General features: G+C 37.0%; 2 protein-coding genes across 3 annotated transcripts; both read right to left on the minus strand.

Moving 5' to 3' along the window:
* Positions 1-278: 278 nt before the first annotated feature.
* On the minus strand, positions 279-4,412 carry LOC116843188 (NAD-dependent protein deacetylase sirtuin-7). Of its 2 annotated transcripts, none has more exons than XM_032813387.1 (4): positions 3,481-4,412; positions 3,208-3,305; positions 2,665-2,880; positions 279-2,579 (listed from the first exon to the last, which is right to left on the minus strand). In XM_032813387.1, exons 1-4 carry the CDS (start codon positions 3,577-3,579, stop codon positions 1,412-1,414), a joined length of 1,581 nt encoding a protein of 526 aa, XP_032669278.1. In that variant the 5' UTR covers positions 3,580-4,412; the 3' UTR covers positions 279-1,411. The 2 variants fall into 2 exon arrangements, with proteins under 2 accessions (XP_032669278.1, XP_032669279.1); XM_032813388.1 differs by having other exon boundaries at positions 2,665-2,932; positions 3,481-3,534.
* Positions 4,413-6,301: 1,889 nt separating this feature from the next.
* Positions 6,302-14,951, minus strand: LOC116843164 (tuberin). The gene is made up of 29 exons (XM_032813337.1): positions 14,873-14,951; positions 14,639-14,775; positions 14,372-14,565; positions 14,097-14,300; positions 13,835-14,009; positions 13,330-13,530; positions 13,129-13,270; positions 12,901-13,049; positions 12,657-12,829; positions 12,404-12,572; positions 12,114-12,335; positions 11,784-12,045; positions 11,549-11,667; positions 11,287-11,451; positions 11,018-11,183; positions 10,741-10,937; positions 10,518-10,634; positions 10,204-10,385; positions 9,912-10,119; positions 9,277-9,711; positions 8,816-8,978; positions 8,527-8,728; positions 8,240-8,426; positions 7,968-8,153; positions 7,717-7,895; positions 7,258-7,606; positions 7,046-7,186; positions 6,813-6,983; positions 6,302-6,757 (listed from the first exon to the last, which is right to left on the minus strand). The coding sequence occupies exons 1-29, from the start codon at positions 14,949-14,951 to the stop codon at positions 6,548-6,550; spliced, it is 5,484 nt and encodes a 1,827-aa protein (XP_032669228.1). The 3' UTR covers positions 6,302-6,547.

The following is a 14,951-nucleotide window of genomic DNA, read 5'->3' on the forward strand; positions in this document are numbered from 1 at the left end:
ATATATATATATATATATATATATATATATATATATATATATATATATATATTAAATAAAACAATAAATATACAAAGAAGAGGGACGGTGAGGACAGAATAATATTTCTACAAAATATCAAAGAAGTTTTTAACAATTTTCTGAAATATGGAACAAAAGTTTATTACTTTATCGATGACTGTCATTAAGGAGAGGGGAACGTTTGAACGTTTGTCTTTACTTCCCTTATTATTATTTTTTCTTCCAAGCAAAACAATATGGAATATGACTGTATTATATATTTTTGGATATGTGTGAATTTATTGCGATTTAATTTTGACACATACTAAAGATGTATTTATGTGCAGTTTTTAGTTATAAATAATATATAACTTATAATATAAATGGCATCTATATATATGTCAACAAAATTATCTTACACAATACGTAAGTACCGACAAATTAGACGCTCGTGTTTATACGTTCTAAAAATAAATTTATTCCTGGTTTAATCATCTTTTTCTTACTGAGACGTTCCGCGTATTACTTTATCCGTCGTAACCTGGCGACAAATGAGACAGGAAGCGTTCGTTACACGCAATACGGTACGCAATGTTTGGCAAATTATTAGGTCAGACCCGATCTCGTTGACGCGCCCCTAGAATTTGCGTCTCACTTCTGACCCGGAATCGAGTTCTCTGTACGCATACTTTGTTAACATCTTGAGAAAAACAATTCAGTCTACAGATTGTGTATGTGTGTGTGTGTGTGTGTGTGTATACACACACATGTATATATATATATTTTTTTTTATTTATATATACTGCCATAATTATATGCCATCGAACGCGTATTAAATATTTAAATGTCGGGAAAAGAGAGTAAACAAAGATTCCAAACGCTTGGAATCTTCAACGACTTGATGTACGAGCGGTCAAAGGATGTAAGACGATTGATATTTCGTAATGACAAGTGGACTGCAACCTGAGAGATTTGTAGCCTCAGCGACGCAGACATTCGATTTGATTTGTCAGCGACCAATCGCCTGTGACTATTTCGAGTTCAAATTCGGCCCCTCGGTCCTTGCTTACGCGAGAGCTTGCGATTACGCGAGGTGAGCTTAAACCGCGCTGGAAGTCTGACGAATAGGATAATCTATGCTGTAAAGTGGACAAAAATAATGGATTGTCTTAGTTTCAAGTATTACCAGGGATTACTTGGAAAATTTTTCAGTCTATCTGTTAAAGCTTCGAATACTGGAATCAAATTACTTAATAAACCTACAAAATGTGCACGAGTCGCAAGTTACGATATGGAGACTTGAAATACTCATGTACGCATATATCGTACAACGTAAAGTTATTTTGTAATTCTCCGACAAAGAGCGGAAGCGTCCGGTTATAACCGCGTAGATTACATTATAGAGCGGATGCTACCGTTTCTTCTTCATGCCCTTGCGACACCCTTTACCAAACCAGCCCGGATTCTTAGGAGACGCTACGGGAGCGTCTGTATGAATAACCAATGCACCTTCCTGCTGCTTTTGTTCGTTCTCCGTTTTGTTTGGTACGCAGCAATCCCCGTCACGTTGGTAATACAAGCAAGAGAGAGAGCCCTCGTGTTCCATGCAAAATGAACAAGCTGGTTTGGGTTTTGGCGCTTCCGTCGGAGTGTTCGGTATTTGTATGAAAGGATAATAAAACACCGGCGTCAACTGAGGATACATGTACATAGGGGGAAACGGCAAGCCCATAGATAGAAATGGTAACGCGGTAAAAAATGGCGCTGGATAGGCAGTCGTTGTATCAGTCACCGTCACGGTCGACACGCAGTCTTCTTCTTCTTTTTCACCGGTTCCTTGCACTGTACACTTTACATTCTCGTCACTACTTTGACTTAGAGGTTCCTTCTTAATCGGTGGCTCTTCGAGACACGGCTGAGTCGTGGTGAGCTGTTCGCCACTTTGCAATTTTACCGCGTGGAAGAAGATTGGATCTTTCGTACGATCATACTGCGGTACATCCAAGCCAAGGTGACTCATTATTTTCCTCATTACCTCGTCACATCTTCCGTTTATCTTTAACACCGCGTTCTCATCTTTTGGAGTCCATTGTAAGTTGACGATGTACAGTGAAGCCCGTTTCTGAACAGGCCTGTCCATTTGCCACAGCCACGGATACTTCTTGAGAACTTTCAGACTAGAACCCAAACATAGTATGACGTCTGCTTGCTTCGCAGCTCTGGTTGCCCCGTTCCAATTGATCGGCCAGGGGAGACTACCTCTTTCGCCAAAATGTACAATAGAATCTTGCAACATTGAATTACATCTGTGACACAATCTTCCTGTGTGGTGTTGATATCGCGCAGTCTTTTCGGTAACGTCGAAAAGCCTCCAGTATTCTCTGGATGGCTTGCACGCTCTACAAACTTCCACGTACATATTCCCGTGAACCTCGGAAAGTAAATTACGCGGGATACCACTGCGCAAATGTAATCCGTCACAGTTTTGGGAGACTACATGCTTCAGTACTCGAGCTTTGTACAAAGCATAAAGTGCCATATGTGTTAATGTTGGCTCCGCTTGGCTCAGATCGTGATTCCTATCAAAAGTATAATAACAAAGCATGAGAAAACAAACTTACTCATTTATCACATGTATGCACATCTAATTAAAGCAGCCCATACCCAATGTCTTTTCCTTGCTGCATCCGAGTCCAAACCCCATTGGTACCTCTGTAATCTGGGATAGATGCCGCTGTACTGATACCAGCACCGGTATACACAGCCAGCGATGTTGCTCTACTGATCGCTGCTGCCAGACGCATGCACTTCTCCTCCAGAATCTCAGGTGCATCTTCGACTTCCTCTAATCTTGCTTTGATTCTGTCTCGTTTTTCTTGTCTGTGTGTGTGTGTATGCGATATTACAAATAATACAACTCTATCCCACTAAACTAAAGAAGAGGTATCGTTATAAACACGAATATCTTGGAGCACGTATATACACAAATATTGATAGATTGTCAAAATCTAACCAAGATTTCAAGACTATTACGTTAAGTATGACTGCACAATAAGTATGTCCTACAACAAATGTTCTAAAAAAATGAAATTTAGCTTTTCGAGTTCACACTACAAATTACATTTCGCAAAGGAAGAATTGATTACGAATAACTTATAATGAATAATAATTATTACAAATATGATTCAATCGCCGAGTAGCCATTACCGTAAATTAACCTCCTTCACTACATCGCTGCACGAAACTAGTATTCCGGTTTCCTCCGCCGTCCTTTCTATTTCGGACTTTTGCAAAATTGCTGCTACCTATAAAACAGAAAGTAACAATTGTGTCTCGTTGCAGTGAAATTTGTTGTTTATGATACGTCTATACTTGAAAGATGCTGCCGGATTAAATGTCTTTCTCACATACATACACACATTATAGAATATATTCCGACGATGTGTAAAGAATTATGCCACTAAAAGGATCTACACGCACCTTCTTAAGGGTAGCTACTCTTTCGTCTTTCACTTTAAAAGCTTTCAAAGCGGCGGAACGTCTTCGTGATAGGAACTTCTCGTTACTCGTCTCCTCCATCTTTAATTAAAACGACCTGCACAGTGCCGTATATATTACTACCATTACTGTGCTCGACATAGTATATCTCGACTATAATTTTCTCTAATCAAAAGTCCATCTTCGTCGACTTGTTTACACGAAAATGATCTCGAGTGCTGACAAAACGTCCCATAAGTTTTATGTCAGTCATGTATTGATATTTGATTACTTTTTGCGCAGTGGTGCACGAATATAAATCAAGCTTCATCAAATATCGAAATGCTTTTTTCCTTTTATGAACTTTGTTCACCGCGCAATCAAAAAATCACACACATACACAATAATATTTGTACATAATATTTGAAAATGCGGATTTTCCTTTTGAATTTACGTACTCGCAGATCGCGAAATGATCTTGTCTCACCAAATAGCAACAAATATTTTTCCGGCTTTGACAGCACTCAGAGACCGAACGTATCCGAGTACGATGTTTATTAATAAACAAATAGAGAAAGCTAGTTAGAAGTTTCTCTAAGGGCCGGTTTTTTTCAATAACAGTTTAAACTTGGATTCAAGTTTAAACTCTATTCAATGTATTTGTTTTGTTTAAACAAAATTTAAGTTAAAATCTAAGTTTAAACTATCATTGAAAAAAACCGGCCTTGAAATGCAAATTTCCTCAAAGTTGATAAACTCTCGAGACCGTATTCTCTTGACGCGCATTCGATTGTTAAGGCTGAGTTCCCACGGGTGAGAGCCAATCATGGACGTAGTATACATGGACCCCGCATACGGGGTCCAGAAAAGTGAACCCAACATGTAAGGGTGCGTTCAGATTCCCTACCCGGGTGCACTCTATTACTAGAAACACTAGTAATAGTATATGTTACATACATTGGCTGCGTTCTGAAATGCACTGCCAGTACTGAAAATCTATAGTTTATGTTACGTATGTTATAGAATTTCAGTACTGGCAGTGAATTTCGGAGCGCAGCCCCTATAGCACTTCTGGTATTAGAGTGCACTCGGGTAGAGAATCTGAACGAAGCAGCTTAGAAAGAGACCATAGACATAGGCTTGGTTTACATCGTGCACTCGATACGCGTATTAAATAGTAATTTTCTAATAGATAATCTTAATATCGACGATGTATATAAATAACTAATGTATATTAAGCTAGTATAATACTGATCAAGAAGACTTATTGTATCAATTGAATGCGTCATCGTTGATATGTATTGTCAATATTAAGATTATTTAATAGAAAGTTACTATATAGTATACGTATCAAGTGCACGATGTAAACTAATAGCGAATTCGGTAGCTTGCACTAGTGCGCATTAAGGCTTGTTTACATTCTTATATTTAAGATCGTGTCTTAAATACATATTTAAAAACATTTTAACTAATAAAATGATTCGTACGGATGTTATACATATCATATTATGGTTAAAAATATTTGAGAATTTATTTGAGAATTATTTAAGACAATCTTTAAATATAATAACATACTATGAACAAGCCTTAGTGCGCACTCAGTGCACACTAGTGCAAGCAACCGAATTCGCTATTAGTCATAGGCTTGTATTAAACAGTAACTTTTCATTAGATAATCTTATAGCGAATTCGCACTTGTTCATAGTATGTTATTATATTTAAAGATTGTCTTAAATAATTCTCAAATAAATTCTCAAATATTTTTAACCATAATATGATATGTATAACATCCGTACGAATCATTTTATTAGTTAAAATGTTTTTAAATATGTATTTAAGACACGATCTTAAATATAAGAATGTACTGTAAACAAGCCTTAATGCGCACTAGTGCAAGCTACCGAATTCGCTATTAATATCGACGATATAAACAACGGTATATTAAGCTGGTATAATATTCATCAAGAAAACGTATTGTATTGATTAAACGCGTCTATATATGTACACGTACTTTTTTTGGCCGAGAAACAAATAAAGGTAATCGGTTATCTACTGTATTTGTCCGACTTGGTCACTCGTATTTTCTTTTTCCGACCATGAAAATTCTAATGAAACGAATGCGTTACAATGGCATAAAAAGTTTAAAAACAGCCGCCATGAGAATCTTGTAAATGATTATCAAATGAAAAATTCGAAGTCTTTTCACACGTTGTTGAATCATGCCAAACGTTGTGTTGAAGCCAAAAGAAAGTACTTTGAGTAAAAAAAAAAAAAAAAAAAAAAAAAAAAAAAAAAAAAAAAAAAAAAAAAAAAAAAAAAAAAAAAAAAAAAAAAAAAAAAAAAAAAAAAAAAAAAAAAAAAAAAAAAAAAAAAAAAAAAAAAAAAAAAAAAAAAAAAAAAAAAAAAAAAAAAAAAAAAAAAAAAAAAAAAAAAAAAAAAAAAAAAAAAAAAAAAAAAAAAAAAAAAAAAAAAAAAAAAAAAAAAAAAAAAAAAAAAAAAAAAAAAAAAAAAAAAAAAAAAAAAAAAAAAAAAAAAAAAAAAAAAAAAAAAAAAAAAAAAAAAAAAAAAAAAAAAAAAAAAAAAAAAAAAAAAAAAAAAAAAAAAAAAAAAAAAAAAAAAAAAAAAAAAAAAAAAAAAAAAAAAAAAAAAAAAAAAAAAAAAAAAAAAAAAAAAAAAAAAAAAAAAAAAAAAAAAAAAAAAAAAAAAAAAAAAAAAAAAAAAAAAAAAAAAAAAAAAAAAAAAAAAAAAAAAAAAAAAAAAAAAAAAAAAAAAAAAAAAAAAAAAAAAAAAAAAAAAAAAAAAAAAAAAAAACAATTGTTACACGTATAATTGTGTAATTGAATAGATTTCTTTTGTGTGTGCGCGTGCACGAGAGAGGTATGTTACATAACAAGGTATACAATATTTCCCTAAATATTGTTACGCAGAGTCACTTTCAATCCTGTATCTCATTTTGAAGAAGCTGTATTGCTGATTTGCATAATATATCGAATATATCGATCGGACAGTGTGTCCAATTCGATTGTTTTCATTGTTTTCTTTCGTAATTGTCATTCCATAGATGATAAAGTTATGTTGTATATTCCGTAAAGTCGTCCATATAAACCCGTTTGTTGGTTCTCGGTGAGAGCTCGTCCGTGGTAGTATCTTGATTATTGTTGACAGTTTCTTGCAATACTCTGCTTCTCAGTCGCTTGATATATCGCAAGCGCTCCAACCAATTGGATGCGTACGGATTATGGCTATTTTGCTTCAAAGATGAACAAACCATCGAAGCGAGCTGTAAATTACATTTATTTATCATATTCTCTCTATCCTGCAAAAGCGATACTCACGTTAGCGTGCAGAGCAAGTTGCCGCGAAAGAATAGCCAGATTCTGATCGGAAATGATTTTAGGCTCGCTATGACCGATGTGCTCGGCTAATTCTTCTCGTGCTTGTACCGTAACTTGATTAGTACCATGATCCAAAGGTTGTATCACGACACAAGCATAATTAAATTGACCCTGAATTGAAACAGACAGGGATGAATCGCAGCGAAATCTTTAGAAATCTGTATTTTACCCACCTTGACTGTCTGTATATTGTACGGTTCGTCCGATTCATTGTACACAAGTGTCACATAATTATTACCAATGTGTTGTTTTTTAGATGTACATTGTGGATCGCTCACTTTTGTGGGCATTAATGTTGCGACGTGGAAAGCTACCTGTAAAATTTTCAAGTTTTCAAACGAGAGAGAATCAAATGATTACTTTTACGCTGCATATTTTGACAAACCTGTGTAACATCATCTTGCCAAATATAAGCGAAATCTCCGTTCTCACCATTACGATCTAATCCACCTAAAAATACATTCTCATCGACATCTCTCAGTCGGATTAGCGTGCCCAAACGTTTCAAAAATTCGGTGTAACGGAGAGAACCATGCTGGTTCGCCAAAATTTCAATTTCGTTCGAAGCTTGTCCAGGGCCAGCATAGAGTACTCCTATTTTATGAGTTTCATACGGCTGAATTCTATCCAGATTCGTCACTACGCGTTGTATGGCTGTTGTTTGCGGAACCAACAAAGGCTTCTCCGTGGTAGTGCCAAAATGTGCTGCATGATAAAGTTGAAGGAATACAAAACTGTAACACGATGGGGTGTATGGTATTACATTCTTATTAAAAAGAAGAAAAGTTGAAAGAAAAATTCCACAGATCTTTATAGTAGTGTATTACCACAATATTGCGCGTACCTCGGATTAATGCCTGTGCGCGGTGGATCTTTCACTCGAGGAGAATTACCTCGTCGCATGTTGTCCCACTCTCCTCGTGATTTTTTCACCGGACTCATTACGGATATCGTGTGGCCTCTATCGCGAAAAGATATCGGTAAAGGAGGTAACGTCGATGGATCGGGTCTCTCGTCTTTTTGCTAAAAGCCGCGTAATCCAATTATAATCGATACAAAAATAAACAAAATGATTTATTTTATTGACGTGTGTACCTTATCCGCAAAATGATTTCGTCCGATGGGTGGTTTGCTGTCGACAGTCAGCGGTATTTGTTTCTGAGCGTAATCAAGACTAGATAATCGAGAATAAATTTGAGTAGGCGATTGCGGCGCTTTTATTATAGCAGACGACTGTATTTGCGTGGAGCGCATTTGTATTCCCAAATAATTTCCCGGCGCCTAATACAATTTTCGAAAATATTACGACTTGCGACTTGCATTTTCTTAATCTCATACATGCGCGTGTCATACATGCGCGGATCTACCTGCACAGTTGTAGGAGACGGTGGTACGGTATTGCTGGTAGTCGATGGGACAGTCTGAGTTATTTGCGTCGCTCCTGGATAAGAACGTTGCGAACGCAGCGCAGTTGGATGGTCTCCGGTATGTTCCGAGGAAGGTGGAGTTGTTCCCATGCCAAATATTTCTTCCGGTATAGCTTCGCAGCTAACTCTTAAAAAATTAAATAACATGCGCTAAGCACGAATGTAACAGTTGAACGGCATTTTATAGGTGAGAAAGATGTACGAAAATATCTGTAGAAGAAATATACCTCATATCCTTTGCATAAATGTTTTTCGAATGCTTCTTCAATTCTGCGTCTAGTTTAACATCCAAATCTGAAGATGCAAGATCTTTATCAATTTGTTGCTGCACATTTATCTTTTCTTTGTTTAAAAATGGATTTTTCCAATTAGCGCTCATTTCTGGACTGGAATTTGACCGGCGGACCGGATTTCTGGAGCGTCGCGTGTCTGCAAGAAATTTTCATTCATACAGATATCAGTACTGATAAAAGAAAACAGCAATTCATGAAGGAGAAAGGTATCGTTTACACGCACCTTCTTCACCTTCCTCCAAGCTTTCTAGACTATCTCTCGAGCTTTGTCGAGATGGGCTAGGACGTACCGGCGAACCAGGTATCGCGATAGGACCTGATGATGATATCGCTGATCTTACACCATGTTCGATCAGTGAGTGATTGTTACTCTTATTTGGCACGTCCTGCAAGAAGTTTAAGAATAATATTTATAAGCAACAAAAAGTAATAGAGGAAAACGTCCAGAGTAGTCGGTACACTCTTGCTTGGATTTTATCAAGTATTAAGGTTATAGGAAGATTTATATTAATTATTCAGCAATTATTTATTCGTTTTCTTTTGAATTCTCGTACACCTTAATATTTGATAATATCCGTGTTGAGAACGTTTTCGTCTATTATAAGTGTTTCTTTCTTTTCACTTTCCCTTTTTTTCTATCAAGTCATTCACGCGAGCGGTGAATCAATTCTAAATATCAATAACCTCTGCTTCATCGCCGGAAAGTTCTGTGGTAGTCTCCTGTTGCTTATTCGGTACTGCGTCTTGGTTTGGCATATACAAGGCCATAATATCATGCACAGGAAAGTCCATTGGAGTTTCAAATTGTGTAGAATTCTGAATTCTCATAATCCACGACATATCGCCTGTAGGTCTACGCACATATATCTCAGCCCATCCTTGACACCAACACGCGCAAAGTACATGTCCATCTTGTTTATCGCTATTTAATATCTGCCCCAATTTGGATCGTTCGACTTGATCCTTATCACTCTTTTCAATAAGAAACTCTTTCTTTGCGCTATCTGAATCTTCCGTGGATTTCTTAGATTCTTCCGTAGGAGAGTTTGCAGCGGTATTTGCGTTTGAACTCCCATGTCCACCAGAGGACTGTCTCGATAACTTGTCTTCCTTCGATGCCTGTCAATGTCATTTCTCAGTTACACACGAATGTAGTGTAATACCTTTCTCGATATATACTATTACAACAACAAAGTCACAGACACACATACAGAATTTTGGAAGAAACGCAAATAGCGATATATATATATATATATATATATATATATATATATATCACATTGAAAGCTGGAACCCGCATCATAGATGTGCAAAAATACCTCAAGACTCGAAGTACGTTGCAACTGAGAAGTTTTCGTCTGATCCAGTAATAAAAATCCAGGCTTACACGCTACCCAACAATTGTCGCAAAGTCCACCGCGCATAGCTTTGTTACTACAGCCACTAGTCGTTACAGTAATAAGTCTATTGCCAAGTATCCAGGTCATGGACTGACCTTCCTTAAGAAGAAAATCGGCAGCTGGTAATCTGTCATAACATAAAAGTAAATCAATTGCGTTCTTCTCATATTATTTCAATTCGAAATATCATAAATACAAAGACGTTACACACCTTTTGGGTCGCGCAGAAAAGTTTGAAAATGTGTAACGAGCCATCAAATCGATGCAAGTTTCGGTAAGTTCAATATGAAAGTTCATTAAAGCTTCATCAATCGGAGGTTTTAAATCTAAAGCTCTACTTTCTCCTATCATTCGATTGGCCATTATCGGTCTTTCTCTTCGTCCTCTGCTACCCTGTACACACTCATACATATATACACGTTTATAATTAATATTATTCACTAACGCACAGAGTACACGTAGCAAGAAATATACTAGATATATAATAAGAATATGTTTTTATAAACATTACGATAGATTACCCACTTGTTCGGTTAAGCTGGAGCTACGTTTCCTATTTGATGAATCCTCGTTGATGACGCTAAAGTCAGATTTCATAAGATGTCCTTCTTCAAAAGGAACTATCACATTCGCTTTCAATCCCTGTTTTGCGCAAAAGAGAAAATTTAACGAAATGTAAAGAAAAAGAAAGTGGGTGTAGTAATTTTGTGAGAATTGGTGTATCGCGCTAGAAGATACATATACACACCGTAGTGATAAATTTAACAAAATCTCTCCGGAATGGAAGTCTGCATTTCAAAAACCACACTGCTATTACATGATGAGCCAAGGACACTGTATAATGGTTATACTTGAAAGGATTAGTATATGGTAGCAGTATCGCAAATACAGACATGTATTGATCTCCTATGAAGCTGGCGAAGACTTTTGGAAGCCTAGTTAGAGCTAGAACAAAGAGATCTTTACGTTTGCGCGTCATTCGTTGGCGACATTTCAGATCTCAACATCTATCATACGATACTCACTCGATAAAAACTCCAAAATAGGTATGGCAATGTAAACAGTTGCGGAAATCTTTGATAAATTTAAGAGCACTTCAGTTAAAAGTTTATTCATCGCATCACGCATTTCCAATGTGCAAATTGTGAGACTGGTTACGCACTGACTCGCGCACTTTGCCGTTAGGCCGACCTGAGAATTAGTAATTATTCTCATTATTACACTCAACTCACTCGCGAGTTCATTCACGGATCACCGGAGTGAACTTTCCAGACGAACGCGCATGTCCTCTTACCTCTAAACATTTGATTAAACGTTGCTGCAAATTAGGTTCCAAGTGTGCATGATATGACGCTAGAGACGCTAGTACCGGAAATACGTATACCCGAAATTCGGAAAGCGTAAACTTTGGCGGCACATTGTAAAGCGACTCGGGTAGACGCAAACGATTGTCGCTCACCTGAAAATTTATAATTTAGCGATAAGTAACAATGAGATACGCAACATTCGCGAAAACAAAAAAAAAAGAGTCTATAAAAATAAAAGAGTCTACCGACCATGGAACACAAAGCTGCGGCGAAGACGTCGATGTCATTGCTATGACGAGATAACATAAGCGCTCTATTTTGCATCACTTGAGGCAACTCCTTCAATATGAGATGTAAAACTTTCCAATCTGAAATTTAACATTCTTGCAACGTATGGATTTCTATATCGCACTCGCGTGTGTTTCCTTACGTTCCATATTCTTTCTCCAGAACTGAATTTTTGGATTTTGGACGAAATCTTTACCTTTCTCTTGTTTGATGCACAAAATCACAGCTTTGCACGCGTGAGTCAACGACATGGGGGTAACGTGACAAGATAAATGTTGCAACGGCGCCGGACTGGCTGGTGGAGGACTGTTACCCCCGCTCGCACTATTCATACGCTCAGTCGTAAAATGTTCCAAAACAAGATACGGACTGAAACGCATCACGGTGCCATTCGACGCATCCAGCATACCAAGATGGTACAAAGAGTTTGCTCTGACTTTTAAGAAGCTCTCAAAGATCTGTAAAAGTTACGTTAATTGCATTCAATACAGTTTGGAAATTCCCTCGATCAAGTATATAATTGTACCAAATAACGTGTCGTCGATACATCATGAAAAACAGAGGGCTCTTTGTAGTGATGCTCAAGATGATTCACTAAAATCTTGTAAGCACATATCGCATGACTCGACGGCAAACGATAAATTTTTGAAGTGAATATCCTTATGATTCCGACAACCGCAGTTTTTACGTCTTTAATATCAGTATCCGTAGAGACTGGAGTATCCGATGCGAAAGGCTTATTGATTATCTGGAAAGAAGCGATTAATATTGAGGATGCATTTGACGGAATCATTATTTGCAAGGGAATACCAGTACCTTCTCCAGTATATCCAAAAGCTCCAAACAGAGCTTAGTGTCACATTCCAGGCAAAGGTCTACTAACAAATTCGCCGTGGCATTGCGTATCGCAATATCAGGATCCGCATCCACGTGTTGCGTGTACGGTACGACTATTCGCTCGATGAGTTCATCTTCGTATCTGGACCTGAGACCGCGAATGTATTCAGTGTAAAAGTGGAGAGATAAGAAGAGTTTCCGCACAGAATTTGCGGTGCAAATTGATCAATACCGGTTAACTTGAATGACGTTTATCAGAACATCGAGAACTTTCATTCTAATGGTAGTACGCGTTTCGATCTTGTAGTAACGTTCCATCAAAGATCCCAGCTTGGCCTGCCATTGGTAATACGTAGGGCCTATCGTACAAGTTCTGTATTCGATTAATTTCAACACAGATCCCTCCTAGAAATAATAACAAAAATTACTGATAAGAAAGATATTTCTTGCCGGGAAGTTTATGTTCACGCACGTACAGGTCGAGCATCGCTACAACGTTCGACGAGATCGTAGAAACGCTGAATGCAACCATTATAACTGTTTGCATCAAGCAAATTTTCGATATTGGTGATCGTTTCGTGTAAACTCGTAGAAACCTGCTTAGTTGCTGGTTGATTACTGGTTTCTGCAACAAGACGAACGACACTAATTATCGTTGCTAGCACTAATTATCTTTCTCTCTTTCCAAGAGTGTAACATTTTACCAGTGTGAGCGATCACTTCTTCTACGATGTCAAGAATAATGCTCCATGTAGGATCCCACAATTCACTACCATATTTGTTCACTAATCTCTGTATCGATAGAGTAACTTCATACATGACGATTGGATGATTGCACTGTAGAGCCTGCCAAGTTAACATTTTACTCCATCGGATATCTTCGAAATGGCATTTTTGATACATACTTGGTAGAACGAGGGTAAAACAGACGCCGGTGTACATTCTAACTTTGGTATTCTATGCGTGCCCCACAGGCCCATGTTTATATAAAATACTGCACCTCGAAGTAGACGGACGTCACGTTGAAAATTGATATCTTGTAGTAGCCGACACATTGTACACAGAGCACAATGACCCATATGCGTTCCTAATAAATTTCGCATAATCTATAAAAATATTACAATATCAATTATTACGAGACTTCCTTTTTGTTTTTTCATCATGCAATAATCTCTGTTTGTAGATTGTGGTAAATGTGTGTGTGTGTGTGTGTGTGTGTGTACGATACACAGAAAAACGGAAATCACAAAAAAACATTTTTCTTTCGTCTAGTAAAGTTACCAGGAAATGACCATCAAATCATATTTTACTCACAATTTCCATGAGTAACAGATGTCAAGTACTCTTATTTGAAATTGAAAAATGAACATGACAGAGAAACGTGAATTTGAGGTATTTTTAGAATTATACCTTCCAACTGGTTTGACAATAGGTCTCAACATTTACGCTTCTGCACAAAGCTATGACAAATGTTTGCAGTGAGTCAGATTGCAAATTACTGTAACACATAATCGCATCAAGGGCTTCCAAGCATCCGGAAACAACATCGGTACTATTACTATAGTAACACAAGTGAGAGATATATCTGAAAAGATATCATTGATAAAATGACAATTATACACTGTATAAAGCATACAAAGCTCTCAAAGCGAGAGAGAAAGGGACTACTCACTGAACCAGACCAGACACAATGTCTTCGTCGATGTAAGCTGAGTTGAATTTGATTACATTTACTAGAAGTGACAAGAATTCTGCTCCTCTTTTTCCATCACCTGCCGTCACCGTTGGCATCCATTCGAGCAGAAACGGACCCATTCGTTCCTCCAAATGCAAAATATCTTTACCATGTTCCGTTAATGTTTGCAACAATTCCAATCTGAAATGTTCAAACAGTGCTCAAGGAAGAAATGGTTCAACAAGAAAGGTTGTATCTTGTCGATACGATACCTGGGACCAATGTCTTCCGGTACATCATATTCCTTCACCACCATGAAAAACTTGACACGCATCAGTGACGAAAGCTTGGAGTATTGTCCTTGTACGAGGCACCTTAAAAAGTTTAATGTCAAATGTCTATGTTCACGTGGAACATCCTTTCCCAATAAATCCTGCACTAGATTCCACAGGCGTTCTGCCGCTCTCTGTGTCAATAGAAGACAAGTATTAGACAAGAGTATTATATACGATCCGAAAATAATGCATTTTCTCGCATACATCTTCCCACTGTTGATTGAGAACTGCATCGCAAAGTTCTTTGATCGCTTTCGTACGGTGATGCACGGGACTATCGGGACTGATATCTCTCTCGATATCGTGAGTCAAGGTGACATCTTCACGATTCTTGTAATTTCCTACAACGCCGATTCAAACAGAAGAGAAAATCGCACTTGGTACATGAACATTCAGAGTATACACGAGATCTCTACATGTGAAATCAAATTCACTCACCTTTATTTATACGGAAGAACTGCTTTAGTTTATCATTAAACGTTTTATTGTCTTTGTCCTTCGAACTCATTTTCGACAT

This window comes from Odontomachus brunneus, unplaced genomic scaffold, assembly GCF_010583005.1.
Source record: "Odontomachus brunneus isolate Ranch 3 - 2012 unplaced genomic scaffold, Obru_v1 Obru_scaffold_030, whole genome shotgun sequence".
In the NCBI taxonomy this organism is placed as follows: domain Eukaryota; kingdom Metazoa; phylum Arthropoda; class Insecta; order Hymenoptera; family Formicidae; genus Odontomachus; species Odontomachus brunneus.